The following is a 22250-nucleotide window of genomic DNA, read 5'->3' on the forward strand; positions in this document are numbered from 1 at the left end:
CAACCAAACCACCCAGATGCTTCCCCTTTTTCTTGCTTTTTGTCTTTTTAATTTATTTTTATTTTTATTTTTTTTAAAGATTTTGTTTATTTGACAGACAGAGATTACATGTAGGCAGAGAGGCAGGCAGAGAGAGAGGAGGAAGCAGGCTCCCTACTGAGCAGAGAGCCCGATGCGGGGCTCGATCCCAGGACCCTGAGATCATGACCCGAGCCGAAGGCAGAGGCTTAACCCACTGAGCCACCCAGGCGCCCCTGCTTTTTGTCTTTTTTAAAGTGTGCTCTACATCCAGAATGCTGCTTGAACTCACAACCCTGAGATCAAGAGTCGCATGCTCTACCGACTGAGACAGCCAGTGCCCCCAAATCTCTCATTCTTTAGGTCTCACTGTAAATGCCATTTCTTCAGAAAGCCCTTCCTTTACTTACCCACCCAATCCCGATTAGGACCCTCTTAGTCTCCTGTAATATGCTGTAATAACATTTCATGGGATCTGTCGTAATTTGTAATGGTACACTGGTGTGCACTCTGTTAACATTTATCCTGCCTCCCTCCTCATTTAAGGACAAGCTGTGTGGCAGAGACCGAGACAGAGTGGCTCACATCTGTATACCCTGTGCCCGGAACAATGTGGCACATAATAGGTACTTCACATACACTTGTTAAGCAGTTAGCAGCTTTTCTGGAAAGGCCTGGAATTTTCCAAACATGGTGTGACCAGTCATAGCTTCTAGTGTCTTGGGATACAAACTATTCCTAGTGTCTTCTGAACACGGAGCCAGGTCATAGCAATAACCACATTTTTAAATGGCTGCTATGGTCCACACACTTGTGTGCTGTTGTTTTAACTACATCATTAATCTTCGCAATGGCCCTGTGAGGTGGGGATTACTGTCCCATTTTATAGACAAGGACTCCAAGGTTCTGAGAGGTAAACTGAATTCCTCACAGTCACATAATAGAAAGCAAACAGAATCAGAACTCAAACCCAGCTCAGAGTCCAGGGTCTGTGCCCGTTCTTCTCAAGCCCCAGGGGGACAGACCAAAAGCCCTGGGCGTATGGGAGACCACGAGAGCAGCATGTCGCCTATTTCCGGTTATTTCCTTTTTTACCTGATGGTGAGTAACATCATATATTTTTGTGTTAAAAAAGGGCCACATTTTAAAGTATAATATGAAATAAACTTAAAAGAAATTTTGAACCCAAAACAACAGAAGTTCAAAGAAATGCCACACCTGATACCCAGGTCTACCTGTGGAAAACCTCTGTGGAAAAACATGAGAAGCACTTATTTGTCGCTCTTTCTTCATTTTATGTCCCTTTACCTTGTTGCTATCTTTTTTTTTTTTTTTTTTTAAATGCCAGCCTTCCAACTCAGTCTTCATTTTCTATTCCCACCCTCCTTTCCCTGGAAGTTTAAATGTTTAAAGAGAGTGGCAGTGTGTCGGCCATGAGCATGTCATTTTCAAAAGCATTAGTCATTTATGAGGACACCTTTTTGTAGGTACAATAAATCTGATTGATTTTTATTACACATCTTAGTTTAGAATCACTTTTACATTCCTAGACAAAGAGATGATACAAATAAATATCAACTGTAAAACTTAGAGCCCCAAGTATTGGCATATTCTTTGTCTAAAGGTAGCCAAAGAGAAGGTCAAGATCAACAGTAACTCCAAAGAGCCATAAAGCCCACTGCCCCTTGCCTGCCCCAGGATCACTCCCTTCATAAACAACCTCGAAAGCATTTCATTCAAGAAAACAAGGGCGGGGTGAGAGGGGGCAGATTGCCAAATAGTACTGGACAAAACCATGTGCAGTAGCAACAGCCAGGCCCACTGTCCTTATCCAGTTCCCTCTGAGCATTTTGATTATGGCTTTTAGGGCTTATTAATAGCCCCATTTTCATCCACTGATGGTGCTGAGATGGCCCAAGGTGTTGTTTGCGATGAGCCTGGACCATACGGAAATGTGAGGCAGAACTGATATCCCATGTTAGCGGGGAGTCGACGCTTCTCAAGAACTTGGCAACAATTCTACATTCAGTGAGGGAGGACTTAACAAGAGTCAGACAGGAAAAGCGGAGAGTGGCCCGGGCCTGAACTGCAGAACTCTCTGACGCCCTTGGTCATGGAGGTGCGAGTGGTAAAATTCAAGCAGCATGCAGGCATTCGACGGGGAACAATCCAATGTTAGGTCAGAGTCTTCAGAAAGTGCTTCATGCCTGTAATTTGTGTCCTTGGGTTCTGAATCCAGGGATCTGGGAGACATGTGACTTTCAAACAGGAAGCCAGATACATTCTTACTGATCAGAGCAAAAAGGGGCATGGTAAGGGTCGCACACAGTCTCAAACTCCTTCTCCCAGATGATCTTCTTAGATCCTGTTCAGACTTGCTTCCAGACTTCACTAGCTGCTCTTGCGTGAAGACCCTCAGATGGCTTGGAACATTCTAGCATGACTATAGACATGAAAACCAGGTCGGTCCTCCATGTGTTTGGCTCAATTCAGAGCCCAAAGCAGCAGCTTTCTGGTAGCAGTGAGACATGCTCCTGTCTGCTCTACTCAAATATTTATCGGATCCATTTTGAGAGAAGAAAAGCACCAGAGACTGCTTGGGGAGGGACAGCTCCACCTCCTCACAGCTGTTCTACCTGGGCTCACAGACTGCCAGACGAACACAGCTGTGCATAAGGCAAGCTTGTTTTAATAATCCTGCCTGCCCACTTGGCTTTCTTCCTTCGCCCTCTTAGAAAAGTTCCACGGTCACTCAACCACCCTTGCTCAGAACAGCCACCTCGAGATATCAGTATTAAGGTACAGTGTTATCTGCAGTGTTCAGTTCTCAGATGTGCTAGGTGAATATTTTCAGCCTATGGGATTCGGACTAGCTTTGAGGGAATGTGGTGCAAGAGACAGGTGTAGCTGGCAGATAAGCATCTCAGACTACCCACCTCATCATTTGGTTCCCACTCAAACAGGTAAATTCGTAATAAATAAGAAGCAGGGTCTAATCCCAAGGAAGATGAGGAAAGGCTCCATTATGCTCTGGGAATTGCTGCAAAGGGCCCCAGGTTTCAGAAAGAACAGTAACTAAAAAGGAGATAAGGGGCCAGATGCCAGATCTCCATTTGTAGAATGCTAAGACATTGCACTTGGTACCTCCTCTTTCCCACGGGTTCTGATCCAGAAATGTGCCCTGGGAACTCAGCAGCTGAGTTAAAATATAACTCAAGGCCCACCTGAGTCGCCATCTTCCTGGGGCACCGTGCCAGCAAGGTGCACCAGTGTGGCAGACCTGGGGACTCCTATTGTGCCCTCAGGCTTGGCTCGTGGACTCAGACACTCACATGGGAGCACTTCCCGCCTGGATTCGTCATTCAGTGGGCCTTCAATACAGACAAAGGCAATAACCGCACATTAGTGTATTTCTAAAACTGGGCAAGTCCTTGGTCTCTCTCTTACAAACACACATGGACACACTCAAAGAACACAGGCACCACTGTGCTTGCACACGCACGCACACTTCTGAGCTTCTCTTGGGGGGGAAATGAGTAACATTCACCTAAGGACCAACATAAAATGAAGCTTTGAATTTCAATAATACGAAGAACTAAAACTTAAAAACCAAACTAGTCTATGTCAACGGGAATTTCTAATTCTCTCCTCTGAGCCTACTCAGTTGCATGGACATTCCGGGCCACCACCTTTGGCTCTGCCGGCAGTGAGCCGCTGTTCTGGCCTCAGGTGAGGGTCCTGCGGAAGGCAGGCAGGACGCCTTCGTTCCCATCCATTCTATCGTCCTCTCCCACTGCCCCGAGTCCACATCTCTGGGTCTGCACTGCCTTATCACCCTTTTGCAGACAGGGAATTCAAAAGTGCCACTGTACGTCTCATTCTCCCAACTCTTGTCCGGTCAGAGAAAGCAGACCCAACCTTCCTCTTCCCATAAAACAGGCCCATGGCTGAGCAGCTGTGCGGGCAGAGGATGGGCTGAGGCAGGGATGCTCAGAGGATGTGTGCAAGGGGAAAGATGGTGACAAATGAAGAGTAAAGTGACACAGTGTATGGACATGGCATCAGCTTACAGATTTACGTCTTAGACAAGGATGGTCATGGTTTTAAGGTTTTAAAGAAGCTGTTCCCCTAAAACTCTCCAAGGAGGCAAAGGGAATGTTGTTTCTATTGCTTCCAACATGCTTGGGAAACATTTCCCTTATTCAGCAGATCCCAAAGGCCCATCAAGCCTATCGGGGGCTTGGATCCAAATGAGAATTCTCATTCTACCTACAGGAACAAGCACCTATTCAAGTTCTAGGGCTTTTACTTTTGAGTCTCACTGTCATTTTATCCTGAGGCTCCAAAGGCTTGGTCCTGCTCAGGTGACTCCTGATTTTGCCCTGTTGTTCAACAAGAAAGGAGCCCAGCACAAAGAACAGGCTAGATAAGGAGAGGGGAATGGGAGGGCGGGCGGGGGAAGGGAGAGGAGAAGGCAAGGGAGAAGGGAAGCAAGGTCACTGGTCATTCCCTTGCTTTCCACTTCAACTATCACACTTTACCTTACCCATGCATTTCTGAGATGCTAATTAAAGGACATTTCCCAGAGTCGCTGCGTGCCAGGTGAGTGCCGGCACATTTCAACCAGATTACGATGGTTAATCTGCAAAGAGGCCATCGCTTCTCCCCAGGGGCACAGTTCTGAGTTTGGGCTTGAAGTCCTCTCTGCAGGTTTTTGCTCGTCTCTTCTCTCAGAAGGCAAATGCTATTTACACCCTGGGAGAGGAGGAACTGGCTTTACTTGGGAACCAGTCCTCGAGACTGTGGATAAAGCTGAGATGCGGGGGTTCCTGAGGAAGAGGAGGAGGATCCCGACTTCCTTCCGCTTTTAGGCCTGCAAAAGTCAAGCACATGTTTACATGTCATGTCCCGTCTCTGTCCCTGACACAGATCAGACTCCTTTCTCACCAAGTAGCCTTAGCCTTTCCTCAATGGCCTGAACGCCAGTACACTTTCCACCATAAAACCACCAGACCGGCACAGCCTGACCCTCTGTGCATGGCCAACGTGACCAGCCAACCGAGGCGTGACACCTCAGGGAAGGGACCTGCTTCTTGGCAACTGTTCTTCCATTTACATCAGATCTTGATTGTCTTTTCTGGTAGAAAGTACTGTTTGCAGGTGGAATTTCTTCCATTTTTGGTTTTTTCCCATTTGTTGTCCTTAAGCCTCTAGTCCAAAATTTAATAAGACAGAACTTCTAATTTAGCACCAAATTAAGTACTTGGTTATTTCACAGGTCATTTAAATGAGGTAAATTCAGCAGTGAGGCTCAGAGTCTGGGCTGTGGATTCAGATACACCTAGGTTTGAACCCTGGCTCTGTACTTACTTCCTTGAACTTGGCTACTTTCTCAAATTCTCTAAGACTCAGTCTTCCTATTTTATAGATTTTATAAATGGGATTAATGATAACATTTATCTCGTAAGTTTTTGCAGAAAACAGTAAGATCATTCTGTCAAAGGACTGACAACCGCCTAGTACCTGGCAGGGACCAAAGAACTGTCCCCTAGTTCACGGGAACACACATTCCTTAGCCATTCTGGTGTTCACAACACTTGACTGGGCCATAAATATTTGTGGAATAAATGAACAAACCTAGGAGTAATATGGCAGCATTTTCTGGTGTGTTCTGTAAAGCATTCCATGATAAACCTCTACCTTTGTTTGTCCTTGTTTGAGCATGTTCTGTTTAACTGCAGGTCATCAAAAGCCACTCACCTGGCCTTGGACTTCTTATTTGTCGTGCTTTCAAAGGATGATGCATCCACCTGTATCTCATCTTCGTCCTGCAGGGCTGCATCCAGTGCAGCCTGGACTTTGGGAGCGATGGCGGGGCCCTCGTAGTCTCTGGTGGTTCGGCTGGGCATGTCCAGCTCTAACAGCACGATGTTCTCTGCCTGCAGAAGCACAGCCATAACCAGTGAGGCTGGCCTCCGATCAGACACAGAGCCTACAAGCAATCCTGCCCCCCTCCGAAAGACAGAACTGCACATGTCTTGCTACTAGGAGCCTACCAAGAGCCTGTAATGACACAGATTTATAACTTTTTTCCTGGTGAGTGCACAGATGTTTTTATCTTCTCTGGGCTTTCCTCTATTTCCTTAAAAAAATGTTTTTTTAAACAATGAATATATATTATACTCTAAGGGGAATAAGCAGGGAAAAATAATAAGCAGAATCCATTGACTGCAGACAATGTGAAAATAAAAAAAGGTATAAAGAAGAAGAGGGTAATTACTGATAACCTCACCACCCACAGAGGCTCTGATGAACATTTTGGTTGCTGAGGGAAGGAGGCAGGCAGGTAGTATATATGTGGAAGGTGTGTGGCAGTGTGTGTCTTGTAACCACATTTATCTTTTATCATACCCAGCCCTGCCTCATAACTGGCCTTGTGGCTGGATTCCTTTACCTGACAGCCTGTGGTGGGCCTTTCCCTGGGTCCTACACGCTGAAATGAGTGTGTGGAGGGAAGAACACCCACGGTACACATCTCGTCCTTCAGCTCCTCCTACCCAGTAGAGTTCAAGCCCCAGAACTCCAGAGGGGGCAGGAGGGCCACTGCGGGGAGAAGGTGGGGAGATGGACTGGCTCCATCAATCAATTTTATATACCGAGACATTGCTTAAATTTTCTCTTAATGGAGTGTGTCTGTTGCTAAAAACATCTGAAAGCCACTGCTTTAAATTCTACCTTTGTATCAGGTTAGCCCCTTGGAAACCCACACGTTCTGATTTGAAGGCTTTGAAATCATGTTCTAGTTCTGAGACCTGAAATAATGGGCAAGAGATGCATCCTCTGAAACTGCTAGGAAAATGCTTCTGAGGACACAAATACATTATTCACCTTCTACGACAGAAAACCCCACCTAATGTAGCTTTTTTGCTTTTGTTTCCTTTATTTTAAATAACTCAGCAACAGGAAGAACAGCACCTGAGCAACTAATTAATCCCAATCTGTTTTGCTCTGACGGCTAAGGGAGACTCAAAAACAATTTAAAATTTTCAAGATACAGGCTTGTATCTTGTATCTTGATATCAATGATACAGGCTCCCTGCTGATACAAAATACAGATAAGCAAAAAGAAGGCAACTTAAATTGAGTGCACTTCCATGAACCAGAGATAACCAGTCCACGTATTTAATTCATACGTAAACTTTCAGTACCAGTTGTTTTATAACGTAACAGTAAGTTGTGTCTCCTGGTCCATCCACTTACCAGCTACCTACTAAGCCATGGGACCTACGGCAGAGAGGAGGTGGGAGCGTTCAATCAGAGAAAGCCAAGAAGCGCTGAGTACATGCCCGGCATACAGCAAGTGCTTATGTGTAGCAGTTCGTACAGTGGGATTATTGCAAAATATGTTTGGGTCATTTAAAAAGTCCTCAATTATGTCACTTAAAATAACTACCTGACTGACCCACATCCTGTTAAGCGGAAGTACCGAAGGTTCTATAACTCATCTCCACCTCCCGTCATTGCACATCTGCATTCCCTCCAGCCTTTGCACAGAGCCATTTTCAGGCTTTGTGGTGATGATGTTTCTTGGCCATTACTGACAGTATGTTTGTACTCTCCTCCTTCTGTAGGCTAATTTTCTAAATCTCATTCTACTTTGCCTTCTTATTCATAATTATGTGTTCTTTTTATTTATTCTTTACTTAGTATGTTTATTATCAATTATAATTATTATGTTAATATAAATGTCCTCAGGAACCCCTGGAAAGAGTCAGGACACATACTCTGTGACTTTGCAGAACGGTGCCTGAGGCTTTACATATACCTAAACTCCCTGAAAAGAGATAGGAGAGAAACACAAGGACAATCTTCTCACCCGATATCGGGCCTCTGGACGAATCATCATGGACATTCTTGCGTGTTGGCTCAACGGTCTCTTATACCCCACAGCTGAGACTGGTCGCTTCATCATCTGCTGATTCCTGGAAATGGACTGCAGTGGTTAAAGCCCTGGCTGGAGTGTGTTCCACAGTCCCAGGACAGTCCTGTGGAACCAGCTCTCAGAAGACACTGAGCCTATCTAAATAGGCCTGAACCTAGTAACTCCCGGGACTAAGGGCTACCATGTGAATGGGACAGGAACTGCTTATATTTTCTGAGTCACATTCTGATTCAAATGTGGACATCATGCATCTCTTAAGCTGTAAGGGACTGGTGTAATCACCCAGTTCTCAGATGGCAGGCACAAGACATAGCTGTCAGTGTTCCCCACCCCCACATCCTTAGCAGACCGTTTTCCACTATTCTAGCAAGACCCAGAAGTAGACTGGAAATCAACGCTGCATCAGACGGCCATACAATATGACGCCTACCCAGGTACTGCCCCCTTTGGCCTAGCATGCTTCCCATGACAGCTGAGGAAGCGCGAATGCAGGAACTTGGGAAAGGACATGAATTCACTGTGATAGTCCCCCAATTCCTAACAGCACCATCCTACTATACCCCTTGGGCCAAGTCCAGCTTATCCATTTTTTCTCCCTCTTCCCCACCTTAAAATGAATAGTGACTTACTCCAGTCTGGTTATAGGATGTAATTTCCAATGATCTTCCTCTTCATCGAAGAAGGATCTATTCATGATTTTACTTTTTTCTTCTAGAGGGATGAAGTTTTCAATAATAAGATGCCTGTAAGAGCACACAATCATGAATGAACACAGGTGGACAAAGAAGACAGCTGGTACTGGCTATCCTACATGTGGGAGTCATTGGATAAGAGTCAAGCCACTCCACAAGTACCTCTTGGGCAGGCCCTGCAGGCCGGCCATTGGGCAGAGAGCTGGGGTACGGACAGGAATGACGCTTAGTCCCTGCCTGAGACAGAGAGGTAATGGTGTGGCCCTCTTAGATATGACAGGTGCTGACAGCGGGCTGCCCCAAGACTCTAGGGAGGTCACTTCTGGCCAAGGAGGGACAGCTCGAGGAGAAGAATGGACTGAAGAAAAGTGGCCATGCCTGGCCTATACCAGAGTGCAAACGCACTAACTGAAGTGTCTCTTAGGGGGCCACTGGTACCCCCCCAACCTAGCACATTAATTTCCAAAATGCTAAAAAGAGATTAGAAGTGAAACAGTCTTTTTCCAATCCCATGGATTGTTGGCCAAGCAGAAAACTTCCCACGCTAGTCGCCAGGACAAAAGACAAGACTGAGTGGATTTCAGTCCCCTTAGACCACTGAGAATAAAGGACCATTCCCGAGAAGAGTCTCAGCCTGAGAAGTGCTGGGGAACACAGCAAACAATGAAACTGGAACCCACTGGGTTGTGTCTCTCCATGGTGACAGCTGTCCCACATCTCTGCATTCACGCTTTCAAAGCCTCAGGACAGAACAATGCCAAAGGGGTGTTAAAGTGGGAAAGACACACAACAAACACCAGTGACATGTAGGGTACCGACTATGAGAATGAAGCTGACTCACTGTTTATTCAAAAAATATAAATAAGAGCTAAAGCCATGAAAATGGCTTCCCTAGGAGAAAAATATTTCAGAGAGATGAAATTTTCTACTTATTTTATTTGAAACATTTAAGAAATTATTTTTATGACATATATTTGCTTTTTTCTGATTTTAAAAGTCTTATTTATACAGCAGGAAATGTAAAAAATACAACTACATTCACTATCCAGAGATAGCTATTATTAATATTTTGGCATATTTTGTTCTGTTTTTTTTCCTAGGTGTACATACCTAGAAAGAGGATACCTTTAATTATAAAAGCTCCTTCCAAATTTAAAACTTGGTTCTTTGAAGAAAAATTCTAGCTAGACGTATCTGGCTGGCTCAGTCTGCAGAGCATGTGACTCTTGATCTCAGGGTTGTGAGTTCAAGCCCCACATTGGGTGTAGAAATTACTTTAAAAAAAAGAAAAGAAAAGGGGATGCCTGGTGGCTCAGTGGGTTAAGCCTATGTCTTCAGCTCAGGTCATGATCTCAGGGTCCTGGGATCGAGCCCCACATCGGGCTCTCTGCTCAGCGGGGAGCCTGCTTCCCTCTCTCTCTCTGCCTGCCTCTCTGCCTACTTGTGATCTCTGTCAAATAAATAAATAAAATATTAAAAAAAAAAAAAGAAAAGAAAAGAAAAGAAGGGGCGTATGGGTGGCTCAGTTGTTAAGTCCTCAGGTCATGATCCCAGGGTCCTGGGATCGAGCCAGCATCGGGCTCCCTACTCAGCAGGAAGCCTGCTTCTCCCTCTCCCACTTCCCCTGCTTGTGTTCCTTCTCTCACTGTGTCTGTCTCTGTCAAATAAATAAAATCTTAAAAAAAAAAAAAAAAAGCAAAATTTCAGCAAATATTGTGGAAGGACTGATAGAGAAAAACAGTATTATGTAACCCCTAATGAAATAATAATTTCAGACAAATTATTGTTGGTTGAAACTGTTAACTCAGTGGTTCTTAAGCCAGGCTGCATGTTAATACCACTTACAGAGTTCTGAAAAATATCTTGCCCAAACCTCATGAGAGACCAGTGGTTCTCAAAGTGTGTTCACAGAACCAATAGGAGCAACAACTGGAATCTTCTAGAAATGCAAATTCTCAGGCTCCATGCCCGATGAACTGAATCAGACTCTCTGGGTTTGGGACCCAGTAATCTGCACTTAACAAACCCTTCAGATGATCTGGTGCCTGCTAAAGTTGAAGGACCAATTAAGTCAAAAGCTCTGGGGTGGGGCCTTTTTAAAACTCCTCCTATGATTTCAGTGAGCAGCCAAGGTTGAGAACCAGTGCTTTGAACTAGCTTTCAATTAAACCTTTCAGTTAAATCCAGACTGTGAGACGCTTCAAGAGGCTGACCTCACTTTTCAAAAAGTCAACTGCAAAAAAAGTTTTTAAAAGGAAAAGGGACTGCTCCAGATTAAAATAAGCTGAAGAGAAATAATAACTAAATGCAATATGTGGTCTTCATATAGATATTAATATGAACAAACCCATAAAATCCGAATATGGGCAAGGTATGAGATAATAGTAAGAAACAACACTAATTTTGTTAGGTGGAAAGATATAATTGTGTATACAAAAATCAATTGTGATTCTATACACTAGCAATAAATATTCTGAAAATAAAACTAAGAAAAACAATTCCATATATAATTGCAAAAAACCACTTAGGTATATATTTAACAAAAGAAGTGCAAAGACTTGGCTATTGAAAACTACAAAACATTCTTGACAAAAATTAGAGAAGATCTAAAAAAATAAAGAGACATCCCATCCCATGTTCATGGACCAAAACACGTAACTGTTAAGATGACAGTACTCTCCAATTGGATCTATAGATTGAACACAGTCCCTAACAAAATCCCAGCTGGCTTTTTCACAGAAATTGACAAGCTGACCTTAAAAAGTATATGGAAATGCAAGAAACTCCAAATAGCCAAAACTATCTTGAAAAAGATCAACAAAATTGGAGGACTCATACTTCCTCATTTCAAAACTTATTACACAGCTGTAGTAGTCAAGACAGCGTGGTATTGGCATAAAGACAAACAGGTCAATGGAACAATATTGAGAGTTCAGAAATAAACCCTTCCATTTATAATTGATAAGATGCAAAGACAATGAGAGAAGACCCTTTCAACAAATGGTGCTGGGACAACTGGATATCCACATGCAACAGAAGGCACTTGGAACTGCACTTCAGACCATATACAAAAGTTAACTCAAAATGGATCACAGACCTAAATGTAAGACCTCAGACTTTAAGACTCTAAGAGGCTTAAGAAAACTGAAAACAGAAGTCCAGAATAAAACTTGTACACAGGGACCCCTGAGTGGCTCAGTTGTAAAGTGTCTGCCTTTGGCTCAGGTCATGATCCCAGGGTCCTGGGATCGAGCCCCACATCAGGCTCCCTACTCAGTACAAAGCCTACTTCTCCCTTTCCCACTCTCCCTGCTTTTGTTTCCTCTTTCACTGTGTCTCTCTCCATCAAACAAACAAATAAAATTTTAAAAAATAAAATAAAACTTGTACACGAATCTTCATAGCAGTATTATTCATAATAGCTAATAGAAATAACCCAAAGGTCCATTAACTGATGAATGGATACATAAAATGTGGTATAGTCATACAATACAATATTATTCAACCACAAAAAAAGAATGAAATATTGGGGCACTTGGGTGACTCAGTGGGTTAAGCCTCTGCTTTCAGCTCAGGTCATGATCCCAGGGTCCTGGGATCCAGCCTTGCGTCTGGCTCTCTACTCAGCAGGGAGCCTGCTTCTCCCTCTCTCTCTGACAGCCTACTTGTAATCTCTCTCTGTCAAATAAAAAAAATATTAAAAAAGAAAAGGAATGAAATATTGATATGTGTTACAACATGTATGACCCTTGAAAACACTATATTATACTAAGTGAAAAAAGTCAGCCACCAGTGGTCACATTATTCCATTATAAATTAATATGCAATATCCAGAACAGGAAAATTTAGATACAATACCAAAAATTTAAGCAACAAAAGAAACTATATATAAATTGGACTACTTCAGAATTAAAATCTTTTGTGCTGCAAACAAAATACCATAAAGAAAGTGAAAAGACAACCCACAGAATTTGAGAAAATATCTACAAATCATGTGTCTGATAAGAGACTTGTCTCCAGAATATACAAAGAACTCTTACAACTCAATAATAAAAAGACCCAATAAATTACCCAATTTTTAAATGGGCAGAGGATTTGAACAGACATTTCTCCAAAGGAGATATGCAAATGGTCCAAGAGCGCATGAAAAGACATTCCATCATGAGTCATTAGAGAAATGCAAAGCAAAACCACAATGAGAGCCTTCACACCCATGAGGAAGGCTATATAATAAAAGGACAGACAGTTGCAAGTGTCAACAGGACATGGAAAAATTGGTGGTGGAAATATAAAATGATCCAGCCATTTTGGAAAACAGTTTGGCAATTCCTCCAAAACTTAAATACCGAGTTACCATATGACCTAAGCAATTCCACTCCTAGGTATATATATCCCAGAGAAATGAAAACACATCCATTTAAAAACTTGTACATGAAGGTTCACAGCAACATTATTGATAATAGTCAAAGACAGGAAACAACCTAAATGTCCATCAAATGATAAATGAATTAATTATATGGTATATCCATAAAACCCAGTATCATTCAGCCATAAAAAAGAATGAAGTCCTTACATGTTACAACATGGAGGATCCTTGGAAGCATCATGTTAATCAAAAGAAACCAGTCACAGAAGGCCATGTTATACGATTCCATTTATATGAAATGTCCAGAATAGACAAATTTATAGAGACAGAAAGTAGATTAGTAGATACTTAGTGCTGGAAGGGGGGGTGGGTAATACGGAATGACTGCTAACTGGTACAGGGTTTCTTTGAGGGGGGCGGGGAGACACAAAAAAAAGTTCTAAAATCAGATTGTGGTAGAGGTGCCTGGGTGGCTCGTTGGTTAAGTGTCCACCTTCAGCTCAGGTCATGATGCCAGGGTCCTGAAATCAAGTCCTGCACTGAGCTCCTTGTTAAGAAGTGAGCCTGCTTCTCCCTCCCTCTGCCTGCCACTCCCCCCTGCTTGTGCCCTTGTGTTCTTTGTCAAATAAATAAATAAAATCTTTAAAAAATAAAAAAATTAAAATTAAAATTAAAAAATCAGATTGTAGTGATGGCTTTACAACTTTATAAATATGTTTTGTTTGTTTTTTAAAGATTTTCATTTATTTATTTGACAGAGAGAGAGAGATCACAAGTAGGCAGAGAGGGAGGCAGAGAGAGAAGGGAAGCAGGCTCTCTGCTGAGCAGAGAGCCTAATGCAGGGCTCGATCCCAGGACCCTGAGATCATGACCTGAGCTGAAGGCAGAGGCTTAAACCACTGAGCCACCCAGATGCCCCCAAATACATGTTTTTAAAACTGACTTGTATATTTATTTGTTTACCTATTTATTTAATTTATGGGGCAGGGAGGGGCAAAGGAAGAAAGAATCTTAAGCAGGCTCTGTGCCAATGTCTGACATGGGACACAAGTTCACAACCCAAAGATCATGACCGGAGCTGAAAGCAAGAGCTGGATGCTTAACCAACTGAGCCACCCAGGTGCCCACTGACTTGTATACTAATTTAAATAGGTGAATTGTATGGTCTGTAAATTATATCTCAGTAAAACATTTTTTATTTACTTTTTCTTAAAGATTTTTTGTTTATTTATTTGACAGAGAAAGCAAGCACGCAAGAGAGGGAACACAAGCAGGAGGAGTGGGAGAGGGAGAAGCAGGCTTCCCACAGAGAAGGGAGCCCGATGCAGGGCTTGAACCCAGGTCCTTGGGATCATGACCTGAGCCGAAAGCAGACACTTAATGACTGAGCCACCCAGGTGCCCCAGTAAAGCATTTTTTGAAACAGCATTATAATCATGGAATAAGATAACACGAGGTTAATATTACATGAGATTTTAGAATATTTCTATGAAAGAACAATGACAAAAGGTAGTTTATCAATGAATCTGGGTTGGGGGGCATTTGGATGTTCATTAAACCACTCAGAAAACTGTAGTTAAGAAAGATTCCCTCTTATCAATAGAGGCTGGAGCCTTTAAAAACTTCCAGCAGGTAGGATGGAAGGAAATTCAGAGATCTGGTGAAGTCGTTTGCTTAACAGATGGGACCCAGAGACAGAAAGTGATTTTCTCAGAATAAACAAAAAACAGACAAGGTAGGGAGAAGTAGGCAGGGGCCCTGCCTTTAGACTCACGTTTCTTACTCAACAAACTACCTGGCAAGTGGCTGAGGGTGCCATAAAAGGTCCAGAACTTACTTGAGTTTCAGCTCCCTTGTGAGCTCGTTCTGAGTCTGTTCCAGCTCCTGACGCTCCTTGATGTGCTCTTCTTGGAGGTCATGGATCTCCGCCTTCACTGCCTGAAGCTTGGAGAAGAGCTGAAAGCGAGGGGAAAGGCAGGTGAGGAGGAGAGCCCTCCAGACAACAGAGTTCTTCCCTTCCTCCAAGTCTCAAGACACCTCTGCCTGGCCTCATTCCTTTATACCTTCTTGAGTTTTTTGGTCTTGATGTCCACCTCTTGCTGCAATGAGCTGTACGTCTCTTTCAGTTCCAAGGTCTCCTCATCTCTGCTTTCCATCTGTTGCTGGATTTCTCTTTCTCGACGTTTCTGGGCAACATCACAAAATTCATCAGCTTGCCTACAGACTATGTCTAAACAAGAGTACAGGGCTGGGGCTCCAGATCAGAGTCTCCCACTGGGAAGGGGCTGAACACCCCATTTTCATTCCCTCTGAAGAATCTAATAAAAGAGATATTTACTCTGTAGCATTGGTGTGCCTTGTCCCACGCCCTTCTCCTCAAAAGGGAATGAAAAGTTACCTGCTCTGCAATTTCCTGCCGTTTCTGCTCCAGGATTTTCTGTTGTTCATTTGTATGATCTACTATATTTTTTCCTCCAACAAGCAGCTTACTCTCCATGGCCTGAGTGAGAAAAGAGTAGAATCCATCTCGTGAATGATCTCCCTCAGGACATAGCTCCTCAGAGGGAAGCCTGTAAAACATCCTGAGCTCAGGACTGAGCCAAAGGGGTGAACTCTGGGGGAAGACAGATTGGGCACAGCAGTGTCCTTACCATCACCGAGGTGGGGCTGAGGTGGCTCCGCTGGGGCTTTACCTCAGAAACACTAAAGATACAGCTCCCCCAGGACTACAGGAATTCCAGCTTTCTTAAAAAAAATTTGGGGAGGTTTGTATGGACAAAGTGTTGACCCTACTTAAAACATATTGAGTCCCTCCTATGTGCTGGGTGCTAGAGAGGCAACAGAATATGAATCACAAGGCTGAAGACTCCACTGAGGGCCACGGATAAGCAAGCAGGCTCTCGTGCTATGCAGGCAGACACAAGCATGAGGAGAAGACAGAGAAGGACCCCTGGGTGGCTCAGTTGTTAAGCGTCTGCCTTCGGCTCAGGTCATGGCCCCAGGGTCCTGGGATTGAGCCTCATGTTGGGCTCCCTTCTCAGTGGGGAGTCTGCTTCTCCCTCTCCCACTCTCCCTGCTAGTGTTCCCTCTCTCTGCGTCTCTCTCTGTCAAATAAATAAGTAAAATCTTCAAAAAAGCAAAGAAAAGACAGAGTGATAATAGGAGAGGCATACAGGAGGGAGAGAACTCAGGCTTTTGGAGGGAATCAAGGAAAGCTTCCTGTCTTGAGAGTGCTGAAGTAAAAATAGGAATTAGCTAAGGAAGAAAAAAAATCGATGTAGCGGTGCTTGGCTGGCTCAATCGGTTAAGCATTCAACTCATGATGTCGGCTCAGGTCATGATCTCAGGGTCGTGAGACTGAGCCCTGCATCGGGCTCAGTGCTGAGTGTGGAATCTACTTGAGATTTTCTCTCTCCTTCCTCTCTGCTCCTCCCCCTGCTTGCATAAGCAACCCCCAATAAATAAATAAATAAATAAATAAAATCTTCAGGAAAGAAAAACAAAACATGGTGTGTGAGAGGGTAGGGTAGGAAGTGATGATACACAAAGTTGGTAAAGCAATCAGGGCTCAGTTCAAAAACATCAAAGCCCTGTTAAGGGAAACTAAAGTTGATTTGAGACACTCAGGAAACACATTGACCGTTCTTTGAGTATAAGGGTATACAGATTTGTGTTTTACACAGTCAGTTTTGGTTTTTAGAAACATTTTCCCCCCACCACAGGAAGGATGACTGGAAAAGGACAGGCCGGGTGGAGGGGGACCAGTCAGGCGGTTATTTTGAGGATCCAGGCCTGGGCTAGGGCAGTAATGGCGGGAGAGAGCAAAGTGGATGGGTCCAAGAGAGCCAATCCGATGACGCAGGATTCAGAGGCCTGGGGACTGACTGGGCCATAAGAAAGAGGGAAGGATAGCTCGCAGGTATAACTCCTAGGGGTCTGGCTTGATGAGGAAAGGCAGGCAGAAACAGGTTCTGGGTGGCCATGGCCATCTCTGGAAATGTCCAGTGGGCAGAGACTACCAGGATCGAAAGTTAGGAGACAGCTCTGGGCTTGCTATGTAGACGGGCCACCTTGAGCAAATATTTAGATGGTGGGTAAAGCCATGGGAACAGTTTGTACCCAAAAATCAGAGAAACCAAAACCTCCATGACCTTGTCTTTTTTTTTTTTTTTAAATTATTTATTTGACAGATGGAGATCACAAGTAGGCAGACAGGAAGGCAGAGAGAGAGAGAGGAGGAAGCAGGCTCCCTGCTGAGCAGAGAGCCCAACGCGGGACTTGATCCCAGGACACTGGGATCATGACCTGAGCCGAAGGCAGAGGCTTTAACCCACTGAGCCACCCAGGCGCCCCAGTGACCTTGCTTTTAAGAAACTTACAAACATCTTTCAGGGAACCCCTAGGCCCATTTCCTCTTCTCTCAAAATGAAGTGGTTGCACTGGATTACTAGCCCCCACACGCACACATTCCTTCTAGCTCTATAATACTTTTTTTTTTTTTAAGATTTTATTTATTTATTTGACAGAGATCACAAGAGGCAGAGAGGCAGGCAAAGAGAGAGAGGCAGAAGCAGGCTCCCTGCTGAGCAGAGAGCCCAATGTGGGGCTGGATCCCAGGACCCTGGGATCATGACCTGAGCCAAAGGCAGAGGCTTTAACCCACTGAGCCACCCAGGCGCCCCTAGCTCTACAATACTTTTGTCCTATGATTTTATAGCATCCAGAGATTCTGAGACAGAAGTAATATCATTCTCCAATAAAATCAAGTCTAAGAGATTCAGTGACCTTGAGGTAATATTGAGTCTTGCCACACCTGGCTTCTGAGAGTTGCCCAAATAACCCAGGTTGTTTAGAGAGTCTAGGTGTTCTTAGGCTTGAATAACAGATGTGATCCTAAAAACCAGCATGCACATCAAACACGGACACTCCCCGTTATATGTCAAGTGCAGGAATGAGGAGGGATGAAGTGGCGTCTGACGTTGAATCCCAGACTAAGCCCCTCCCTGGAACAAAGTGACGCCCTAACTGTGTTGTATTGGACTCCATTTTCACATCGGGTCTTGAAAGCTCTGGGAAGGACCCCTGCCTCTGAAGTAAAAGAGAACGCAGCTCTGTGAAAGGGCCACAGATGAAGCCACAGATAAAGCCACAGCTTCATACAGTGGGGGCAGGGGAGGTGAGAAAAAAGAGATCACTGGTCATTTTAAAATTAATAAACAAGGATACATCTGTGAGGCGAAGTCAGAGTTTTCATAAATTCATTAAGAAAGAACCCAACACCTCAGAGCTGTTCTAGCTTATAGGCAGGCAGCGGTCATCCTCAGATTTCCAGGGCTGGCTCTGTCCTCTCCTCTGCCAGTAAAAGCCAGTGGGAGCCCAGAGTCTGGGCGCCTGATGGAATGGTACACTGGCACCAGAAAGAAAAGACACAGGAGTCTCCACGCTCTAGAATGCTAGTCAGCCACTGACTCACAGAGCTTGGAGTCAGTTGAGGGAGGGGGCTGACTACAAGGGAGCATTTGTGGGGCAAGGGAACTGTTCTGTATCTTCTATGGTTGGGGGCGCTGCATATTAAAACCACAAAGAGGGGCACCCATGTGGCGCAGTCAGGTAAGCTCAGGTCTTGATCTCAGCTCAGGTCTTGATCTCAGGGCTGTGAGTTCAAGCCCCAAGTTGGGCTAAACCAAAAAACAAAAAACCCCACAACGAGATACCATTTTATAGAGAATTAAAGCAGATAGTCATACAAGGATGGAACTAGAGGGTATTATGCTAAGCAAAATAAATCAGTCAGAGAAAGGCAATTATCATACAATCTGATATGAGGAATTTGAGAGTCAGGGCAGAGGAGGTAGGGAGGGAAAAAATGAAACAAGATGGGATCAGGAGGAAGACACACCATAAAAGACTCTTACTCTGACGAAACAAACTGAGGGTTGCTGAGGGGTGAGAGAGGAAGCATAGGGTGTCTGGGTGATGGACACTAGGGAGGGTTTGTGTTATGGTGAGTGCTGTGAAGTATGTAAGCCTGATGATTCACAGACCTGTATCCCTGGGGCAAATAATACATTATATGTCAAGAAGAAAAAAAAAGCAGATAGTCATAAACACTGGTAAGGACGAGGAGCAACCAGAGTTCATACTGTGTTGGTAGAAGCTTCGCTTCACGTGGCCACCACTGAGATAACTTGTGATTATCTAGCAAAATTACAGCTGTACAAACCAGAGGACCTAATGGTGCCAGGTAAGAAATTCTTGCTCATATGTGTTCTCCTGGAACCAAGTACAAAAACATTCATAGCAAAAAATGGAAACAACCCACTATCAGGAGAATGGAATACACACGCTTCTCAGAGCAGTAATAATGAATGAATCACAGCTACAAGTGTCAATCTGGACAAATCTTATTACGTAAGGTTGGGCAAGTAAAAGCAAACTGCAGGAGTGGGATTTCATTTATATAAAGGTACAAAATTGTGTGGAACTCTCCTTTTTTAAGAGACATATACCTATATGAGAAAACCATAAATAAAAGTCAGGAAACACCAAATTCGAAACAAGGGCTAGCTCTGGGGAAGAGGGACACAAAGCTTGTGAAGATAGGGATTCAGATCTGTCACACGGGCTGTGGGGCCCCTGGGTGTCAGTTTTATTGCTGCTTTTTATACCTTGCACATAGGTAATAATTATTCTTCCGATGAGTTCGACATAAACTTGAAGAAATGGTTTTTACTTCTATTCAACAAATGTTTACTAGACACTGGATCCCACCGAGCTGTTGGGAATGTAAAACTGAAAGGGACATCATCTGTCATACCATTTTTTGGATAAAACGGAAAGCCCTGAGAGAACAGAGGGGCTGAGGAAGGCTGTGGTACCTTGATTTTGGCGCCCAGCATCTCAGCTGCATCCTTCTCCCGCCGCAGGTCCTCCATCTTCTTCTCCTTCTCCTTCAGCAACCTCATCTTCTCCTCTGCAACCAAGCTGTGGTCCTCTACAATGGCCCGCTTCTCAATCTCCAGTTTTTCTTGCTGTTCCCGCCAGTAATCATCCTTATCATCCCCTTCCTCCTCACCCTCTTCTCCCTCCTCCTCCTCCTCCTCCCCGCCCCCACCACTGCCACCACCTTCCCTCCGCTTCTCCCGCCTCTTCCTCCTGCCAATGGACCGTTTTTCCAGCTGGGCCTTGAGCCGAGCAATTTCTTCCTGGAATTCGCGAAGGAGGGCATCTTTAGGGTCCTCGTTGACCCTTGGCTTGTTCTTAATGTTTTTGGCACGGTTGGCATATCTGAGAGTGGTCAGAGTCTCTTCTACATTGTACGAGGCAGGTCCCACGTTGGCTACCATCACAGTTTTAGCATTGCCACCGAGAGAATCTTGGAGGAGCCTGGTCAGCTTTGAGTCCCGATATGGAATGTGAGTGCTTTTGCCGTCCACTAGGGCAGAGATGACGTTACCTAAGGCTGAAAGGGACAGGTTGATCTTGGTGGCCTCCTTCAGTCTTTCTCCTTGTGCGCCGGTCTTGGCTTGCCGTTCGCTGCCAGCGAGATCCACAAGGTTCAGTTTTCCTACGCGGATATGGTTTTCTCCATCAAGGCCCACCTCACTGCATTCAATGGTGATTACAAAAATCGCATGAGAGCGTGAGCTGTGCTCGTTCATGTTGGTAGCACCGACAGAGCGGTTCTGGTTCCCCACATTCATCACATGCTCGATTTCCTTCACGCTCTTGGTGACAAAGGAAGACAGGTCTTTCACATACACACCAGTGTCAGGCCTCTCTTTGAGCTCGAGCCTTTTGGTCTGATCCTTTGAGAGCAGATCTCGGATCTCCTCCTGGTAGATCTCCAAATAAGAAGCCCTGACCAGGTACTGTTGATTCTGGGATCGGGAGATATGGGTGAAGATGTGGTCAAATGAGTTAGGGATGACCCCTCTTTTCTCAGGGTCACCACGGACTCCTTCCATCGTGTAGGTTTTCCCAGTCCCAGTTTGTCCATAGGCAAAAATCGTCCCATTGAAACCCTGCAAGACAGAGTCCACGAGCGGTCGGAATGTCTCATCGTAGAGTTCAAACTGCTTGGCATTCCAGTCATAGACTGCATCAAAGGTGAAGGTCTTGGGCATTTCATGGGCCACGCCTTTGGGGTTCTTCACTGACACCTGCCCTAGCTTCACGTCCACATCCACCACCTTATCATATGAGGCAGCCTTTTCCTTGCCGTTCATGGGCCGACAGCGAACCACCACCCTGACGGACTCCGAGCTTTTTAACTTGGACATGATGGACTCTGACAGGGTCAACCTTGAGGGCTATGAATCCAAAACGTCTCAGGATGCTAAGGTCCTAGAAAAAAAGCAAAAGTAAGTGAGGACAGTATAGTTGTCACTGAGGGCTGGTCAACAGCACCCAGCCCACCCAAGTCACCTTCCTCTAACTACCCTTCTGATGGCTACGGAAAGGACTACAATGCACGCTGCATTTCTTCACGGGATCTTAACAAGCTTCAGTAGGAAAAGTACACTTTAGTCCACCAGCTGTGTGAATGGGCCTGTCTTCCCCTTGACTGATACTTTATCTTATACTCCAGGTTGCAGCAGCTAGAAACCTTTTAAAAGCCTGGATAATCTTCTGTCCTGTTGAACTACTAAAACCTCTGTGGAGAGCAATTTGGAACTATCTATCGATACCTTTTGACGTAGCAGTTGTATTTCTAAGAATTTATCCCACAGATACAAGGATATTCGTTGTGGTAGCAACAGACTGTGGGCCACGCCAGCTCCCATCAAGAGAGGGCTGGGCTGCCTGAATACATACGTACGTAATAACATATATACAGTGGAATCCTGTGCAGTAACTGAAAAGAATGTGCTAATCTAAATGTAACTCTATCCCGAGACGCACTGCTAAGTGGAAAAAGTAGATGAGGAGCCGTGTGCACAGTACAGTTAACACGGGGTATAAGCAGGCAGATACATGCATGCACGTTTATGTGTGATATGCAAAACAATATTCTTAGAAGCATGCATATCAAAGTGGGAACAGCAGCAGCCTCAGCAGGGGAACTGTGGGCCTAGAGGACTCTCAGGTCAAGAGAGAGAAAAAACTTCACTTTATGCTCTGTTTCCTACCTTGTGCCAATAATACTCTTCCATTCTAAAATCATAAACTATGGCTTATGCAAAATGTATGCAAATAAATGAGGATGTGGTATAATACGTTATATAGAAAG

General features: G+C 44.4%; 1 protein-coding gene across 4 annotated transcripts in view; it reads right to left on the reverse strand.

Moving 5' to 3' along the window:
* Nucleotides 1–1231: 1231 nt before the first annotated feature.
* The window catches only part of KIF3B (kinesin family member 3B), a 42793-nt gene continuing 21774 nt past the window's right edge, over nt 1232–22250 (reverse strand). For 3 of the 4 annotated variants that reach the window (XM_032351011.1, XM_032351009.1, XM_032351010.1), the window contains 8 exons: nt 19897–21364; nt 15417–15518; nt 15082–15204; nt 14856–14974; nt 8590–8703; nt 7895–8000; nt 5779–5957; nt 1232–4891 (listed from right to left, as the gene is read on the reverse strand). In XM_032351011.1, coding sequence (XP_032206902.1) covers nt 4795–4891; nt 5779–5957; nt 7895–8000; nt 8590–8703; nt 14856–14974; nt 15082–15204; nt 15417–15518; nt 19897–21300 — 2244 coding nt within the window. In that variant the 5' untranslated portion in view covers nt 21301–21364 and the 3' untranslated portion in view covers nt 1232–4794. The remainder of the gene's footprint in view (nt 4892–5778; nt 5958–7894; nt 8001–8589; nt 8704–14855; nt 14975–15081; nt 15205–15416; nt 15519–19896; nt 21365–22250) is intronic. The other variant, XM_032351008.1, reaches the window with a different exon arrangement.

Source organism: Mustela erminea, chromosome 7, assembly GCF_009829155.1.
Source record: "Mustela erminea isolate mMusErm1 chromosome 7, mMusErm1.Pri, whole genome shotgun sequence".
Classification (NCBI taxonomy): domain Eukaryota; kingdom Metazoa; phylum Chordata; class Mammalia; order Carnivora; family Mustelidae; genus Mustela; species Mustela erminea.